Source organism: Aotus nancymaae, unplaced genomic scaffold (genome assembly GCF_030222135.1).
Source record: "Aotus nancymaae isolate 86718 unplaced genomic scaffold, 86718_ANA_hifiasm-v0.15.2.pri h1tg000020l, whole genome shotgun sequence".
NCBI classification, from domain to species: domain Eukaryota; kingdom Metazoa; phylum Chordata; class Mammalia; order Primates; family Aotidae; genus Aotus; species Aotus nancymaae.
Genome location: NW_026988432.1, coordinates 40,327,391 through 40,346,023, shown reverse-complemented (window position 1 = coordinate 40,346,023; position 18,633 = coordinate 40,327,391). Strand labels below are relative to the sequence as shown.

At 45.7% G+C, this 18,633-nt stretch overlaps 1 protein-coding gene across 8 annotated transcripts in view; it reads left to right on the top strand.

Moving 5' to 3' along the window:
* FHOD3 (formin homology 2 domain containing 3) overlaps positions 1-18,413 on the top strand; it is a 496,822-nt gene extending 478,409 nt beyond the window's left edge. For 5 of the 8 annotated variants that reach the window (XM_064379250.1, XM_064379258.1, XM_064379257.1 and 2 more), the window contains 4 exons: positions 1,848-1,871; positions 3,331-3,505; positions 9,350-9,511; positions 17,798-18,413. In XM_064379250.1, the coding sequence (XP_064235320.1) occupies positions 1,848-1,871; positions 3,331-3,505; positions 9,350-9,511; positions 17,798-17,880 (444 nt within the window). In that variant the 3' untranslated portion in view covers positions 17,881-18,413. The remainder of the gene's footprint in view (positions 1-1,847; positions 1,872-3,330; positions 3,506-9,349; positions 9,512-17,797) is intronic. The other 3 variants (XM_064379256.1, XM_064379255.1, XM_064379252.1) reach the window with 1 other exon arrangement.
* Positions 18,414-18,633: the final 220 nt, after the last annotated feature.

The window sequence follows — 18,633 nt, the reverse complement described above, 5'->3', positions numbered from 1 at the left end:
CAAGGTGGCATCATTTATGTGGAAAGATTGCCCTCTGCTGGAAGATTAGGATATTGTCCCTTAAGGAGAAATATACAGCCTTGGATTTTTCCAGCTCTCTATTAAGGGCTCATTGTGTGCCCAGCAGTGCCCCAGGCACCAAGGAAGATGTGAGTATAAAGAAAGACAAGCTTATATCCCAAGGACATCACAAGCTGGTTAAAAAATAACATATACACAACTTAAACCACCGAAAACAAAACTAGACAACAGACTTAGAATCATGGACCTCCTGAACGTTGGAGCTAGAAGAAATTTTAGAGAAAACTGTTTATAGTAAGTCACCTTGAACGTACCTGCTGAATAAAATGAGGATGCAAGTGGTAGCATTTAGAGATAAGAGGTATGAGGGTAAAATCTCCAGACCCCAGCACCAGCTCCTGAGTGCCTATCCTTCTTCTTCTCCCACTGTTTCTGGGTGTTCAGAAGGCTTTCTTTCTCATCATCCAGGGGTCCTCCCAGGCTAGGATCAGTGAGCAACTAATTCCTCATCCTGTGTACAAAGCTGTTCCTAGAGCAAATGGTAACACAGACAAGGCAACATGAGGCAGCTACAGCCTTTCTGTGGTCATCACACTCCTGATGTGGGCTGCGAGAACCCAGGCTGGTCCCCCAGGGCTCCCACGTTGGAGGGCAGTGGTAATCCTGGGTGATACCCTTAGCCTCGCTCAACCCCAGCTTCCTCTCCTCTAGAAAAAGAATGATTTTTAATTAGGGATGTTGAGAGGGCCAAGATTTTATATATGTAGCACCTTAAACATGAGTGAATTGCTGGAAAAAAATCTCAACCGTACAGGTTATATAAATAAACTGTATGTTGTTCTTTTTTTAAAGAAGAGAGTAATGGAACAGGACTGCTGTCTCTTGTCACAATGCCATTTGGGTGAGGCAGTGTGGAATGTGATGAACTGGAAGCAGATTGTCATTTTAACTTCCAAAAGTGTAGTCAATTCCCAAAACACTTTAATATGATTTGCTGGCCTGGCCCTGTAACCTCATGGACACTCCTAAATTAAAGATGTGTTTAATTTACAATCAAGAGATTGACATGACTTTTCACTCTAATTTATTTTAGAAAAGGGATATTTTGTTTAAAGTCACTTAAAGACGTGTATCTAGTGCTAAAGTAATTAAAAGCACAGAGAGTCAGTTCAGGTGGCCACCATGCGAAACAGGTGAGATGTTGAAACAAAAGTTAATGTCATACTCCTGAGGAGAGAGAGATGTGAACAGGTTGCGGAAGCAGTTGTCCTGTTTGTCCTGGCTGGCCTGCATGTGGAAGGAATGGCGGTAGCCCAGAACTGGGACCTGGGCAGGGAGGGATCCTGCGCACTGGGTGGGATGGGAGGGCCGGCGGCTGACGGGCAGAGCCAAGCAAATGGAAGCCAGTACACTTAGAGAGGCCTTGGTGACTAAGGATGTGGCCGCCCAAGCCATATGAGACACAGAGCAGGGCACTCCCAGCAGGATGCAGAACTGCGAGTGAGGTCTGTGGTGGTCAGGGAATTGGGTAAGCTGACTGTTAACCTCAGGGCCAGCCCCGTAAAATTGGTCCGGGGCCCTGTGAGTCATTCCTGACTCTGGTCACGGGTGGTCTTGAAGTTCATGCAAGGAGTGTCCAGATGAGGACAAGAGGGTGGGGACTGGCGGCTCCCAAGAGGATGTGTCCTGGTTGTGGTGACCAATTTATTTACTTGGAATTTTATGTGACATTGAGATGATCTCTTTGCTGACTTCTGTGCCTTCTAAGAATCCCTTCTGTCTTTTCCGTCCCGTCCTGTCCTGTCCTGTCCTGTCCTGTCGGGTAGACTGATGACGAGGAGGAAGTTGAGGTATGACCGTTTATGAACATGAAGAATGCCACATTGACTGCCTCGTGTATGCTCTGGTCTAACCTAACATAATCAGCATGAAGTGTTAGCACTGTTCAGTGCTTTAAACGATGCATGGACATTTTCTGGTTGGTTTTTGTGTGATCACTAACCATCCGGCAGGGCTCTCATCATGCCACGTGTGCCAGGGACCGAAGGGTTAAATGCATTTTCCAAGCTGTCCCTGAGCCTGGCTAATCAGTAACCATGTCACAAGTGGCAGGTTTAGCAGGTCTCTCCCTGCTGCTGGAAAAGTGGACAAGGAATTTTCCTTTGGCAACTTAAATATGAGAACTGGATTCTGGAATAACCACATAAACAGTCTTCAAATCAAAGAGGAAGTGGGGCCGTGGCCAAGGGCCAGGCCAGAGCCTCTGTCCCTAGCCAGTAGGCAGCCTCTGATGTGTGCCCATTTCCTCTGCTGGTCTTAATGGCTCCCATGGGCCAATGTGCATGCAGTGTTGGATGGCAGGGGCTCCTCCCCACACCCTGGATGCAGGAGCGAGAACCAGAGACCAAGGGGGTGCTAATTGGCCCTGGAAAATGAGGAGAGAGCCATGTAGATGCTACAAGCCACAGATGTGTCCCCAACCCTGTTGCTGTGGCTGAGACACCAGTGAAAAAGGAAGCCAGCAATCTATGGAGCTGTTCTTTGCAACTGTTCATCTGACTTTTAGTTCTTCATCCAGATGTTTGGCACTGTGTACATATGGCATTCCAGCATACTTCTTTTAAAATATATATGTCCTGACTTTTTGTTCAGTTAGAGAAAATCAGCGTGAATTCCTGTGTCTTGTTCTGTTCTGGGCCCTGACACTAATTCTTTTGGGGCCCTTGACAAGCCACATATTCTTGGAGGGCCTCAATTTCCTTTTTCATAAAAGCAAGATGGGACTAGGTCTAGAAGAATTCTTCCCAACTCAACATGCTGGGCTTCTGTGATTGAATCCCACTTCTGTAATTCTACCATCATCAGTGATACTTGAGAAAAATGTAACTGCTTCCTGACACTAAGTAAAAAAATGAAGCTCAGTATGCTTGGTTAACAAGGATATTTCATTTCAATTCTCATATCAGGGCTTTGGTGTTAGAAACACATTTGGCTTTAGCTCTTCCCAGAGCCAATACCAGTCGCTCCTGGCAGCCAACCTTTGAGGGGATCTGAGAGAGACCCGCTACAATGGATGAGTGGGTGGTGGTCCTTCTGGGCCAGAGGCTTTTCTGTCTCATATTAGATCTTCCTGTAGGCACAGATGTTTTGTCGTTAGTTAACAGCCTCAGTGACTTCCATAATGAATGTGCTGCAAACAAAACAAATGAGACAGAGGAGAGGAGGTTTGCCTTAACCACGGGTTTTAGAAGCTTGAGTTGGCTTTTTGGGGAGTCTCCCTCACCTGCTAACTGCCCCTTGGTTTTGCAGTCCGGCAAGTTCTCCAGCAGTTCTCCGGCAACCCCGAGCCAGCCGCAGGGTCTAAGCTATGCAGAGGATGCGGCTGAGCACGAGAACATGAAAGCTGTGCTGAAAACCTCATCCCCCTCCGTGGAGGATGCCACCCCTGCGCTGGGCATCCGTACACGCAGCCGAGCAAGCCGAGGTAACTCCTGGCCACGCGGGCCTTGTCTTGTCTTCCCAGGTTGGTCACTCCAGTGGGGTCCGGTCCCTATCGCAGGCTGCAGTGGGCTGCTATGATTGGCCTTCAGCTCCCCAGGAATTCCACTGCCAACCTAACCACACACCTTCCATCACTAGCATCTTTGTGACCCACCTTCAAGAGCTTTGCCTCAAAAGCAAACACTCCCAATGAGAGTACTTCAGTTTACATAGAGGGAATCCTTACCAGGGAGGCCTCCTGCGGGAGAGCTGGGGTGGGCAGACTGCAGCCTGCAAGCCAAACCCAGTCTTCCCCCTGCTTTTAGAAATAAAGTTTTGTTGGGACACAGTCATACTTATCCATTTGTGTAGTGTCTGTGGCTGCTTTGGCAGAATTGAGCCACTGTAACAGACACTGTAGGACCCACAGAGCCTAAAACACCTACTACACAGGACAAGGTTGCCAGCCTCTGCATAAAGCATGACTCCTTTGTCCCTTCGTTGCATCCTTAGGGAGAGATAAAACTGAAACTTCAAAATGGCAGACAAGTTTGAGTTTCCAGATTTGCTTTTATCGTTTGAAAGGATTAAGATGCATTTTACATCTGTGAATGTTTCCTCGTGTTTCCCTGTCTGGCCTGATAACCCGTTTATCCTCCTAGGTTTCCTCTCTGCCTGCAGGTTGAAGGCCACACCATTCACACAGTTCTTGGAAGCCCCCTGTAGTCAAGTGCTGTCCTATCTCCCAAGCTTGGCTTTCCCTCATCCTGCAGGGTCACCACTGCATTTCTCAAGCACCCTGCGCGTCCCAGAGTCCCCGCTGTTCTCATGCTGCTCCCTCAGTTCAGGATGCCCACTCCTCTGCCTGCCCCATTCCCATTCACCTCCAGAAACCTCATCCTCCAGGCACTGTCCCGATCACCAGGCTGCTCTTTCTCTTCCATGCACTCCAGAGACCCCAGTTAGACCTACTAAACATGGTGAGCTTTAAGGAGAATCAACTGCTGGAGACAGGCTTTCTTCTCTCGGTGTTTGCTGAGCACAAGCTATGCCTGCAGCTAGAAGAAACCATCTAATCTTGTCCAAGCTAGGATGCTTTGGAGTGTGAAAGGGGGTGCTAGTAGGAATTATGCTGGGGAGCAAGTAAAATGGCATGCCAGGTAAGCTGGTTTATGGGTTGCCATACACATCACAGAAATGCAGTAATGAGTGAATATAGCACCCACCAGGCATTTTCATAGGCTCTAGTGAACCTGCAGGCAGAAAGGCAGCTAGAATCTGGAGGGCTGCAGTCTGGAGAAACCTGAGGAGGCCCTTCAGTGACTTCTAATAGCCTTTGCTCACCAGTGCTTTTTGGAATTTTGCTGTTGTCAACATTCTTAAATATACAGAAATAATGGTAGTAATGATAGCTTCAACATAATGGAGAAAATAAATGCATCTCCGAGTTTTCTTGAGAAGAAGATGGGTTATTACCACATAACGCATACGGCTGCTTGTAGTTTCCTATGAACCAAAGAGCCACAAACTGCTATCCAAGGAGGACCTCAAAGGGACCTGCAGGCTGTGCTCCAGAACTCTGGGGTTTCTATGGGATTCCCAAGCAGATTGGCACTTTGGTCTTTTTTACTAAATTACTGACTGGTTTTCTCACTTCATGTGACTACAGTGTACTGACTCTAGTTCTCTTTTCTTCGACCTTAATGTTGGACCTTGGTGTTTACCTTTTAAAATAGGACTTTGGCCAGGCACAGTGGATGGAGAGAAAAGATGTTGCTGGATTTGTACAACATGTGGTCATCTTTTCTGGCATATGAAAGGGAATAGAATTAGAATGGGACCGTAGGTGTTGATATCTATAGTCAAGGACTTTAAATGACCATTATAAATGTTAAAATAAAAACTAAAGGGGAAAAAGACAAATGGGTAAAAAGGTAGATAATTTCAATAGCAAATTGGACTCTATAAATAAGAATCAAATGGATATTCCACAACTACAAAATAAAATATCTGAAATAAGAAACCCTTCGGATGGGTTTAACAGAGGTTGGTCACAGCAAAAGAGGATTAGGGAATTCAAAACAGGCTAATAGAAAATTTACAAACAGAAGCATAGTGAGAAAAAATGGAAAGAACAGAACAAAATGTAAGATCTGAGGGACACAGTTGAATGGTCTAACATGTAATTGGAGTACCGGAAAAAGATGGATCAGAAGCAATATTTGAAGAGATTGAAGATATTTGAAGAGATGGCTGAGAATTTACCAAAACTGATGATAGATATCAACCAACATATTTAAGAAACGTAGCAAATCCAAGAAGAGTAAGTACAAACAGAACCATACCATAGACCAGGTGCTAATAAAAACAAAGATGAAGATAAACTCTTTAAAACAAAGAAGAAAGACAGAGTACCTCCTATGGAACAGTGGTAATAATGATGACTCACTAGAAGCCAGAAAAAAAGAGGAATGATATCTTTAAACTGTCAAAAGAAAAAACTTCAATCACAGAAGTCTATCTTCAGGGAAATTACCTTTCAGAAATGAAAGCAAACTTTTTTTTACATTAAAACAGTAGATTATCCATTTTGATGTAAGTGTTTTCCTTGTTGACTGTTTCTTTAGATTAGATTTCTGTAAGGGGAAAAACAAATTTCAGTGTTTTCTTTCAAGCCTCAGTTTTCATGTTTCAGAAAAATAAAAGTAAAGTGATATTGTGCTATTCAATCGAGAATGCTTCATCCTCTCCACCCTATCTCAAATGTCTCGCTAACACTTACTAACACGTGGTCCCTTGGGTATGTAAAATGTGTGTGCAGTATTACTCTGATGGCTACAATGTGGGCACAAGGGTTCCAGGAAGAGGAATATATACATGACTAGGAAGAATGGAAATAATGGTCATCAGGCAGTAAACCAAGAGGACATAAAGTAGAACCAGGAATGAAGTCATGAGAAAATGATGTCATCATAAAACCGAGTTTGACAATCTTGGACCTATGACAAGATGTTTCCTTTAAGCATCTCCTGACACGTTATGTTGACAAAAGATCCCTAGGGCTGTGTAAGATGGAAAAAGTACAGGTAATCTCAGAGGGAAGATTAGAAGATGCCTTCATTTCTGGCCCAGGGCTCTAAAAATGTAGTATGAGCAAAGACGATTTATTGAGCTTTGTATGTTTTTAGAAGGTAGTTTGGCCTTTTAAGATAGAGAATTATAAATCAATAGATAAAAGGGAAAACAGGAAGTTGCTGAGTAAAACACAACTGCACTATTGATTGTTCTGCTCGTTGTTCGGAGAGTCTGCAGAGGCCCAGTCTAAGAGCTGTGGCATTATGAGGCCTTTTACTTCCAATTAGAATATGTTGACTCAGAATGCAGAAACATTCAGCAGCAATTTCAAGAGTTTCATTTCGAAAAGAGTCTATTTTTTAAATGCTGAAAAAAACTGGCCTAATAAGAGCAAGCAGATCAAGTTCCCTTGGGTATAAGCACAAAAAGTACAATTTACTGATTTTGCATGTGCCCATGCTGTAGGTGTGCTATCATTTAAAAAATAATAAAAGCTAAGCAAAACAATTTTTTTAAAAAACTATGTCAACAATAACAGAAATCAGAGTCTCACTTTGTTGCCCAGGCGGAAGTACAGTGGCACGATCTCAGCTCACTGCAACCTCTGCCTCCCGGGCTCAAGAGATTCTCCTGCCTCAGCCTCCCAGATAGCTGAGACTACAGGTGCACACCAACATGCACAGCTGATTTTTGTATTGTTGGTAGGCACGAGCTTTCGCTGTCTTGGCCAGGCTGTCCTCAAACTCCTGACCTCAAGTGATCTGCCTGCCTCGGCCTCCTGAAGTGCTGAGGTTACAGGCGTGAGCCACCGCGCCCGGCCAACAGAAATCTTACCATTTGAAAACATCATTGCTCCACAACCACAGGTTTTACACACATGCAGGTAGGTGACAGGGCACCTGGAGTCCTGGCTCTCCTTTTACAAGTGTGAAATATTTATGTATTTAATTCAGCCATGAATTTTACTATCAGAAATTATGACTACCTTAGAGTACAGTACTATTAGCAATATTTCAACTACACACGCATATATGAAAATCACAGTCCACTGAACTGTGATCCACATTTCCCAGTCATTTCCATTGATATCTATTTTTTCTTGGTTCATTCATTACCAGCCAGGTGGTTTTAAGCACCAAAACTTTTAGAAAACAATCAGTGTGGGAGAACTCAAACATTTTAACTGTTTATTAACAGTTTTTTTTACTCAAATTGGGAAAAGTTGGCAGTTCCCTAGCCTCTGTTGTACTTTAGTCAGGCTGGGGGTACTTGTGTGCATAGGCCGTGATGCTGAGAATTCTTACATGCAGGGTTTTGAAGTTGTTGTGCATGTACTATAAAATGAAGTGCAGGTGGTAGAAGTGAACAATCTTGAGCATGTTCATCTTTCCTCTTGCAGCAACATATATTCACCATCGTACAGAAGAGATTTCACAAGGAAGCTAATCAATGACAAAGATGTAGTTCTGGACGTATTACACTGGCATTAATTTCTAACTGTTTAACATTGTGGTTGACCTTTGAACAACTTGGATTTGATGGAGCGCATCTACTTACATGCAGATTTTTTTCAACAATACAGATCAAAAATAGAGTATTTGCAGGATGTGAAGCCCATGTGTATAGAGGGCTGTATACTGTTTCTACGGGGTCAACTGTGGAACTTGAGTATGCAGAGAATTGGGTATACTTGGGGGTCCTGAACCAATCCCTCTGTATACTAAGGGATGACTGTACTTGGGACCCATGTTTTGATGATGCTTTCTTCTTTTTTTTTTTTTTTTTTGAGACGGAGTTTCGCTCTTGATACCCAGGCTGGAGCGCAATGGCGCGATCTCGGCTCACCGCAATCTCCGCCTCCTGGGTTCAGGCAATTCTCCTGCCTCAGCCTCCTGAGTAGCTGGGATTACAGGCACGCGCCACCGTGCCCAGCTAATTTTTTTTGTATTAGTAGAGACGGGGTTTCACCATGTTGACCAAGATGGTCTCGATCTCTTGACCTCGTGATCCACCCGCCTCGGCCTCCCAAAGTGCTGGGATTACAGGCTTGAGCCACCGCGCCCGGCCGATGATGCTTTCTTCTGACTTGTTTTAACATGTAGTTATTTATAAACTACGGAAAATGTGGTTGAGGGAGCACATGAATGTACCAGAGAAAAATTTAGGTTAATGACCCTTTCCTGTTTAAAGATGGCAATCCTGTTACAATTTTTAATAGCTAGATAATTCAAAGATAAACTGTGTATTGTAAAATATATTGCTTTCTACTTAGCGAGAAGTTAGGGTCAGTTGACATTCGCTTGGCATATACAATTACTGATAGAGAGCAGACTCAGTAAGACCCTCACAGGGTCTCTGCATTACTGGATGTGCATTGCTGAATATTGATGGCTGCACAGCAGGGTGTGGCTTGGGTCATCTGCCCTCACGTGATCACAGGACCTGGCAGGTGAAGACAACACACCTGGGGTGGTGAGTTAAATATAATGAGAGAAAAGAGCATAGCTGTGTTACAGGGTGTTATGAAGTAAGTGCCCCACATATCTGTTTCTCAGAGCCTGTAGGGGAGAGTCACAAGTGACAGCAGTGCTCCCTGCAGTGGGGACATGTTAGTGCTCTGGATCTGTCACTAGCTCTGAGACTCTAACTCTGGCCTTCCCTGTGGTCTGTTGCTGAAAGAACTCAGCTGCTTGGAGGAATAGTGCTGCGTATCTTCTTTTGTATTTTCCTTCTCTCTGAGTACGTTGTACACTCTGGCTGTTTAATTTTTTAGGATCCACTAGTTCCTGGACTATGGGAACTGATGACTCACCCAATGTCACAGATGATGCAGCTGATGAGATCATGGACCGCATCGTCAAGTCGGCCACCCAAGTGCCCAGTCAGCGAGTGGTGCCAAGGGAGAGGAAACGATCCCGGGCCAACCGGAAATCTTGTGAGTGCATTAAAGGAGGGGTGAGTCTTCACCCCTGCAGGGATCTGCCTTCCTATTCTGTGTGAACCGGGAACGGTGGAGACTCGGCTCCAGTGAATTGTCAGTGGCTTTCAGAGTGCCTACCTACACTCATCCACAGAAGGTTTTAGGGTTGGCTGTCAACATTGGCCATTGTGGAGGAGGGCAGCTGCAGCCACATCTGTTCAGTGTATCTGCCATTGGTGGCCAGGCCTCTCTAAATTCATACTTTGTTCCCAGGAAGGTATGAAAGGCCCTTAAGTGTCTGTGGTATACAGGACTGAGTACTAGTGGAACCCATCATCAAGTCCCGCCCAAGACGCTCTGCTGGAGGCCGTGTTTCTGCCCCGCACCCAGCACCAGGGGGTGCTTGCGGGACTGGAGACTGGCCCCATCCTGGGTTTATCGCTGCCCATGAGCATGATGAAGGCAAAAACCAGGGGTAGCAAGTGATTTGATGGTCATTGGGATGCTTGAAATATTTGACGTGGCCTAGGTTGACCATTTTTTCCTTTTCCCACCAGATAGAGGATTCGACTAAATCAAAGTGACTGATTTTCCTTTTTGGTCTGAGCCTACTGCCTGCTCCTGCTCACCCAACTTGTGGGTATGGAGTTGCCTCTGTCTGACCCTCTCAGGAACACTGTTCTGTAGGGAAACAGGATCCTGTGGCTCCTTTGACGTCTCCCTGCATGAGCTGTGGCCTTAAGTGTTTCAGAAAAGCAATCAGCTGGCCACTGGGTCACTCTAGAGGCTGCTTTAGTCTCCACTGGCTTTGCCTCTGAGAATGAGGGTTGGTGACAAGGAAAGGAAGCCAGGTGCTTCCTCCTGTTTTCTCCCAAAAGTGAAAGGAGCTGAGTCCAGGTAGGCAGGGAGTTGAGTAAGAACTCAAATTCAGATAGCCCAAACTTGATCCACCCTTGAGATTCACACAGGAGGCGACCAGGGTGTGGCCTGTATATGTTGGACCCAGTGGTTCTGTTTGGCCCATTTACACATGTGTTTCCAGGGTACAGAACACTAATCACATTCCTGCGGTCCCCTGTTTCTTTCCTATGATCTGCTTCAGTTTCTGATGAGAATTTTCCCCCAGAAAGGAAAATAACACTTAAGGTGGGGGTGGGGGTACAGATGGGGATGGGGTGGGGAGCGGGGAATGGATTCCCATTCAGTAAGATGGGTGGACCAAGAGTCTGTTTCTGACATGCTCCTAGATGAAATTAATGCCTCTGGCCCTTGGAACACACTGTGAGTAACAAGGCTCTTGAGCTGTGGTTCTTAACCCTGGATGCATATTAGAATGTTCTGCGGAGATGTTTCAATTCCGATATCTGGGCTGCACCCATGCTCACTACTGCAGAACCTCAGGGGTGAGGCCTTGAGGTCTGGGTCCCTGCCTCTTGGGTTAGTGGCATTAGGTGTCAGCTCTCTCTTCACTGTATGCCTTCCTCTGCTCCCCACTACGTTTATTTCACTTTTTAAATGGAAAACTATCATTCAGGGAGACTGGCTTGTACATCTTCAAGAATATGTTTGTAGATTCCAACATCAATATCTAAGGGCTTTACATTGCTTTCTTCTGACATTTTGCTATATTCTCTGTCAGGAGTTCTTTGCTCATCTCCTGGTGCACTTGTGAAGGAACTTGGCTAGAGGCTTGCAACTCAAAGTTGGACCCCAGACAATATGAGTATCTCCTGGAGGCTTGTTGGAATTGCAAATTTATGGGCCCCCTTTCCAGGGCAACTGATTCAAATCTGCATTTAACGAGATCCCCAGGTGATTCATGTTCATAATAAGATGAACAGCACTGGGGCATGAGACCAGGCGTGGAAACTCTTCTCCCAAGGGGTGAGGCTAATCCACGCTCATGCTCTGGGCTACATCTCAGCTGCTCTAGGCCAAGGCAGTGCTTCCATTTTTGCTGATCTGCAGGGTGTGCAAGAACATTATCTGTGGTTTTAATTTGCATTTCCCTTCACTTTAGGGAGGTTGAGCCTATTGCCATTTGCATCTCTCCTTTTGTCTATGATTTGTCCATATCATTGGCCCATGTTTTGTGATAGGAAATCTGCTTAAATAGTTTTTGAAATGAAACTTCCAAAAGGATTTTTGAGATCTTAAGTAGGTTATCTTCAGTAGTTGCCCCCCACTTTTTTTTTGAGATGTAGTCTTGCTCTGTCGCCAGGCTGGAGTGCAGTGGTGCGAACTCAGCTCATTGCAATCTCTGCCTCTCGGGTTCAAGCCATTTCCCTGCCTCAGTCTCCTGAGTAAGTAGTTGCCCTTTATTGGCCTCCTTTTAATTCATTCAAGGAGGCCAATAGTTACTTCAAGGTCACCACATGGCAAGAACCACGCACCCAGTTAACTCCTGGTTCTTTTGGCGTGGGCAGCCTCAGTGCAGAGCTCACCATGGGGAGGAGCTGGGAAGAGCCACGAAGAGGTGGGCCAAGGGTGAGGGTTGGAGAGTTAGATGGAACTAGGAGACTTCAACCTCGTGAAGCTGGAGACATCCCGTCAGGGGCATGGCACCCTGACAGAGGGTTGGAGGGGTTGGAAGCTGTCTCCTCAGACAGGAGACAGCATGGGACATTGGCCTGGGGTCCCTGGAGGCCCAGAGCATGTGCTTCTCCTCCAAGTCTGCATGGCCCCATCCTCTGGTCTACCGAGATCCAAATTCTTAGAGAGACTCATAATGTCACTGGGCACAATAACACAGTCATAATTAATTTTCCTCTTCAATCTGGCCAGAGAGATTGTTTTGCCTGTTTTTGTGGTTGACATAAAATAATTTCCTGTGGTATTGTTTCCATTTTGATTTTATGCAAAACAGCCGTCTACTCTTTTTATTGAGCCAAACACATTTTTTCTGTGACACAGTTACTATAACAAGTACAGCACAGCATGTATGTGTTTATCTGTAACAGGCTTAATTTATTAGTAATGGCACTATCAGCAGAAATTTAAGAAGGGGGAAGTTAGACTTTGATTTCTTTTATAAAGGGATGATAAACTCCAGCTTTTCACAGAGGTTAAAGGAACAAGAAAAAGCAATTTGCAAAATCAATGTGAAGTTTAGCGGTTTGGGCCTCATGGTGAAATAGTGCTGTATTTGATTTGTTTAATGATGGCTATGAAGCAAGTGGATAATGAATAACCAACATATTTGGGCCATAACTCATTTGGCTAAAGACAATAATAGTTCTGCTCTTGCAGGAAACGAAACAGAATCCATCCCATAACCTTGAAATTTATGGCCCACAAGGCAAGCCACTCGAGGATCCTCAGAGATAATTAAATATCTGCTTTCACATTTGACGCTGGTGACCGGGCCCACACATACCGAATGTCCCACCAAAGCCTGAACTTTGCAGTCAGCTGGGATAGCCAAGGGCATCGTAATCAATTCACAGGTTCCCATGGCTCAGGTGGACCGCTCTCCCAGCTGGTGCCAATCAGGGGCATATTGAGTAAACTGTTTCCAGTTGTCCAGGTGATCTCTAGCCTGTGAAATGGCTGATCCAGCTTACCTCCTGTCCTCCCCGACATTCTACCCTACTCAAGGATCTTCAGTAGCAAATGATTTCTAGAGCTGATTAAAGATGGACTGGCCCTTCCTGTAAAGACAGCTGAGGGCGCCTACGTATGCGCACAAGACACAGGACAAGAGGCTAAACAAAGCAAGTCCAAGAGAGAACCGAGGTCTCTTCCCTAAACCCAGGTGGAGAGTCACTGCCCTTTAGAGGGTGTCCCTTGCTCCAGAGCAGGGCCAGGCTAGAGGCCAGGACACTAATATGCTAAGTCATCAGAAAGGGCTCAGGTGGAAGCCTCGGGGTTACAGAGACAGATACAGGAAGAGTTTTGAAGCATTTCACTACATTACATGGCTCTCTGGTTGTTTCACTTTTAGACAAATCACCCTTCCAAACAAGGGATACTGGCACATTAAAGAGAAGGCTGGTCTTTAAGTCCTCCCCCAGTGCCCGTCTGAGTACCAGGGTCAAAAGGATGGAAGGGCAGTAAAAGGACGAACCCAAGAACCTGTCTTTTCTGCCTCCAGGAGCCTTTTGGAGGGGAGACGTAGGGTTCCCATGGTGGTGCTCAGGAAGGTGCCATGCACCTGGTCGATGGGATGTTACAGCATTTCATCATTTCTGCTGCCAAGTTCAAATGGAATCCGTTTCCATGCTCAGGAATGCACACATGCACACAACAGGGATAGGACTGGGTCTCACGTCAGTGACCTGGCCTTACTGAGTATCAGTCATGTTTTGTACGATGGAGGCAGTAGTGCCAGCCTCCCAGGGTGGTTGTGGGGTTAAGCGAGGCATCTATGACAGGTTTCCACTACCTTTCTTCCCTTTCAGCCTGTGTCTCACTGCTGCCCAAGGGACAAGCTGCTGGTAGGAATTCGTAGCTGCCTGAAGGTGCTTAGGGTCTGTTGTGCACGTCCCTACCCAACTGTCTGCTCCCTTCACCCTCCCCACCACACCGTCTACTTCACTATGGCCTGCTACAATTAGTAGCCCAGACCAATCTTCACCAGTCTTTTTTTTACCCCCAGAATGCTTGTGCCTGTGCATATAAAGCCTGCCTTGCCAGCATAGCACTTGGCTAGTATTGTTGAGATACCCCAGGCAGAGTGCTGACACTCTTGATTTAATCTGGGAAGGGGGAGGGCAGTTTTGTCCTGCCCAGAACTTAAAATATTGTGGAAAACTCTTGAGTCTGTAGATTCCTGAACTGCCTTTCCTGTCTATCCTTAGTTGAGGTACATTCTCCCAGAAAACAATGGGGAGAACTTACTTTTCCATTCAGGGCAAACTCTCCTTTTGCCCACCCCCAGCATGAGTCACAGGAGGTGGCAGTTGGTGCTTGCATTTTAACCAACTGCTTTCTGTTCCGATCCTACCTAGGAGCCAAAAACAGTCTTTGGGAGTGCTGAATGCTAATGTAGCCACAGGTACAGGAGGAGGGCATGGGCTGGGCTCTGCAAGGCCAAGGAAGCCACAGCCAGATCAGTGATGGCGGAAAGTGCCTAATGCCCTGAGTATTTCTGAGTGCCCGCTCAGCCTGAGTGAACTTCATCTTGGGTTAGATGGAACTAGGAGACTTCAGCCTTGTCACCGCAAAGACTGTCACTGTCCTGAAAACCCGCCTTTCCCTGCATCTCAGATGGCAGTGATTTAAGTCAGGGGCCCCAAACCTGGCCATCTGAGCACCGAGGGAAGGTTCAAATGCAGTGCCTGGCCTCTCCCAGAGACTCTTGCTCAGTGTGTTGGGGGTGAGTCCAAGAAGTTGAATTTAAGTCAACAAGATTCGGGAATGTCTGCTTTTTGTTGTTGTCCTGGGTTTTATTGCTTCAACTTTTTATTCTGAAAACATTTTAGACTTGCAGAAAAGTTGCAAAAATATTAGGACAATTTAGCAAAACCAGGAAATTCATATTGGTACAGTACTATTAACTGAACTGTAGGCTTTATTCAGATTTCAACAGTTTTTCCATGAAGGTCCTATGTTTGCTCCATGATCCTACCCAGGATTCCACATTGCATGTAGCCCTCATGTCTGCTTAGTCTCCTCTCATCTGTGGGGCACTTTGTGACCTTGATACTTTTGAAAAGTACTAGTTCGTTATTTTGTAGAACGTCCTTCCATTTGGGAAACCTGTGCATATAATGGACAGGATTTTATGTGAAAAAAAGAATGTCCCAGGGAGCACATCTGGCCCTGCCATTTTGACTCCACTCAGAAGAAGAAGGGCATAATGGACGGTGCCATAAGACTGAACTAAAGCAAATGTGCAAATGGGAAGTGTTAAGCATCTTTAAATACCTTCATGGGTAAAATGTCTGTGGGGTCTTTTGTTGTCATTTGGCCAAAATACATACCTAAATGCACAAAGATTCATAGACTGATGTCCACACCACCTTCTGTGGCTGGTGAAATTTAAGATAATTTAAGATGCCTAGCTAGTGCAGCATGGACTTCTTTTTTCTTTTCTTTTCTTTCTTTAATTTTTTTTTTTTTTTTTTTGAGATGGAGTCTCACTCTGTCACCCAGGCTGGAGCACAGTGGCACAATCTCGGCTCACCGCAACCTCCACCTCCCAGGTTCAAGCAATTCTCTGCCTCAGCCTCCTGAGTAGCTGGGAATACAGACATATGCCACCATGTCCAGCTAATTTTTGTATTTTTAGTAGACATGGGGTTTCACCATGTTGGTCTCAAACTGCTGATGTCAAGTGATCCACCTGCCTCAGCCTCCCAAAGTGCTGGGAATACAGGCATGAGCCACTGCACCTGGCCAGCATGGACTTCTTTAGGCAGTATTTTGTATCTTGGTTAAGAAGTCTCAGCAAGAGATCTTTCTTGTCAAGAGAGATATTTTATCTATTTACTGTTAAAATTATCTTTGACAAACACTCTAAGGAGTGTTTAAAGAACATAAACGGTTATTACAAACCAGTATTTTCACTGCTGCCCCATAGAACAAATTCTGTTACTCAGTTGAAGGTAATCTGCCTCCAGCTGAGACTCAGGAGCCAAACATTTCGTCTGGTTCAGCCAGACACTCAGTCTGGAAGCCATGGGACCGGGGGTAGGGGAAGGAGAAGCTAGTGCAAGAACAGCTACAGATAGATGGCTCTGAGGCCCAAAGCTAGGCTTGGAAATAGATGGCTCTAAGGCCCAAGCTAGTGTGCAGTGGCATAATTTGAAAGAACCCCTCACCACATATCCCATGTCTCTCTAAAAATCCATGCTTGATGTCTGTGTTTTGATTCTTTGAGTTAAATGCTGAGTATACTTAATGGGTTCTGAATAAATTACTTGTTGATTGACCAATTGATAGATATGATGTTGACTCCTGTTCCAAGTGCTGATTCCTGGAAGCAAAGGAGCCCTTTATTATTAATAATAGATATCAGTCCCCATTGATTCTGCCATGGATACAGGTCTTTCAGATCTTTTGTCCACAGGCTGGGTGAGCTTTTGTTCAGAGGATGCCGGTGTGGCCTGCAGATGTATGAGGTGGGCCCTGGCCTCTGGGGAGAGCATGAGGGAAGTTGGCAAAGGAAATGGGGAGACATTAAGGTGAGCTTACTGTTTCCAAACTTTGATCAACAGCCTGCCCTGATCATCTCAGGAACTCTGGCTGATTTGGGATTTAGGTTGAAGGCAGATCCATAACATTTTTCTTCAGATAATGAATACCCCAAACTCTGTGTGACCTTTAAAGAAACACAGAGTAGGTCAAATACAATTTGTAAATTAAGAAAAATGTAATTAGCGATGCTTTCAAATGAAAGGACTTGTCTTGGGTGAGGCAGCTACCTCCTCATTCACCCTTATCCAGCCTATATTTTGATGCTGAAATTGATGAATACTAAACAGTGGGAATACCAACTTGCCAAGCTAAACACAAGCCAATTCTAAGTCAGTTAAAGATGAGCATCCCTCCAGTTGTCAACCGTAACCCCCAGTGAGAATGCTTATTGGCCCTTCTTAAGTCTCATGTGTTCCATAGAAAACAGCCACCAATTCCACCCAGAATAAGTTTGGCAGTTTGCTCCTTAGCCTCCATTCCTTGAGGAGGCACTGGTTATTTTAATTATTGTCTCTAGGGGCCCTTTAGTGAGTTGAGGCTAAGACCCACAGCACTCATGGAGAGATTCATCCTGACTGCTGCCCCTTGCCCTGGCTTCATGAACTTGCTCTGTGGGGCCATGGTTCTTGAGCATGTCCCCAGCTATCGTTGGTCCTCCCTTGGATTTGTAAGGTTGCTGGGTCTTGCGGATCCCCTCGCTGGGCATTGGTTGCCTCACCTCATTAGTATTACCGGAGCTTGCATTTTTCTCTGCTCTGGAATTACCTTCCTAGCTCTGATACACTCCTCATACTGGGCAGATGCTGAGGTCTCTCCTGCCCTCTGCACTTCTGCAGTTTGCACCCTCTTCTCAGAAGCCTTGTGAGGGTGAGCCTCTCCTCCTTTCTCTCCTAAGTGCCCCCACCCCTCCTCTCGGCCCTCTAAGTCAGCACCTGTGGCATTGTTAGGACAGCCTGTTTAGCTCCAAACTTTTTTTTGCCCTGGCAGACACACTGCAGGGCAATTCAGCAAGAGCAGGGGGGTGCAGAGTGTGAACTCTCTGGCTTCTCTGGAAGTCCCTGGGGAGAAGAGGGGACTGGAGTCTTGACTGCCCTGTGCCTTGCTGCTCATACCCCCTTTTCTTCTTATCCCTTTGGCTGTGACCTGTGGCCACCGCTGCAGTGCGAAGAACCCTGAAGAGCGGCCTGACACCAGAAGAAGCCAGAGCCCTGGGCTTGGTTGGCACCTCGGAGTTGCAGCTGTGACACTCGTGGAGTACCCCCAGGAGTGTGCTGAGCAGAAGGCAAGCTCTTGCCAGATGAAACCCCTCCAGGTGGGGTTGGGGAAACTTGACATTAACATCCGACGGTTTGAAAAGGGAGAGTCAATTCCCAGTGTCACTGCGCAGCTTGTGTTGCCTGCTACGCACTGACTTGGATCTCCAGGAGTCCCCTGCACATACCTACTCCATCGTGTCAGCTGTGTTTCTCTTGATTCTGTGACACAACTGGTTTATTAGTTCAAATTCAAAAGCGTGACACCTTTTCTGGGCAAGGAACAGCCTCTTTAAGGAGCAAATCACTTCCTTCACAGTTGTTACGGTAACATGAGGCAATTTGATTAGCTTCACAGACTGAGTCTCCACAACACCAAAATATCCAGATGTAAACCCCAAACTTGTACACAAAAGAAAGCACAGATTGTTTACCAGTTGTGGATTTTAGATGTACCAAATGTTTATACAAATACATAAATGTACACCATGTTTCAAATACTAAATAAATAGAGTTTAATGCCATCATGGGAAACCTTTATTCTCCTGGGAGCAGGACCTGCAGCAGTTCCACAGGCTCGCCTCTTCAGAACGGCAGAACTCTTCTCAGTGTCATCAGAAGCACCCTTGCTTGGAACGGCCTTCAGATCCTTTGGGCTGTATTTTGTTAATAGAGTGAGTAGCATCAACACTGTGCTCTTTGGAACTCCTTTTATAATTGGGCCTAGGTCCTTCTTGCAGGATG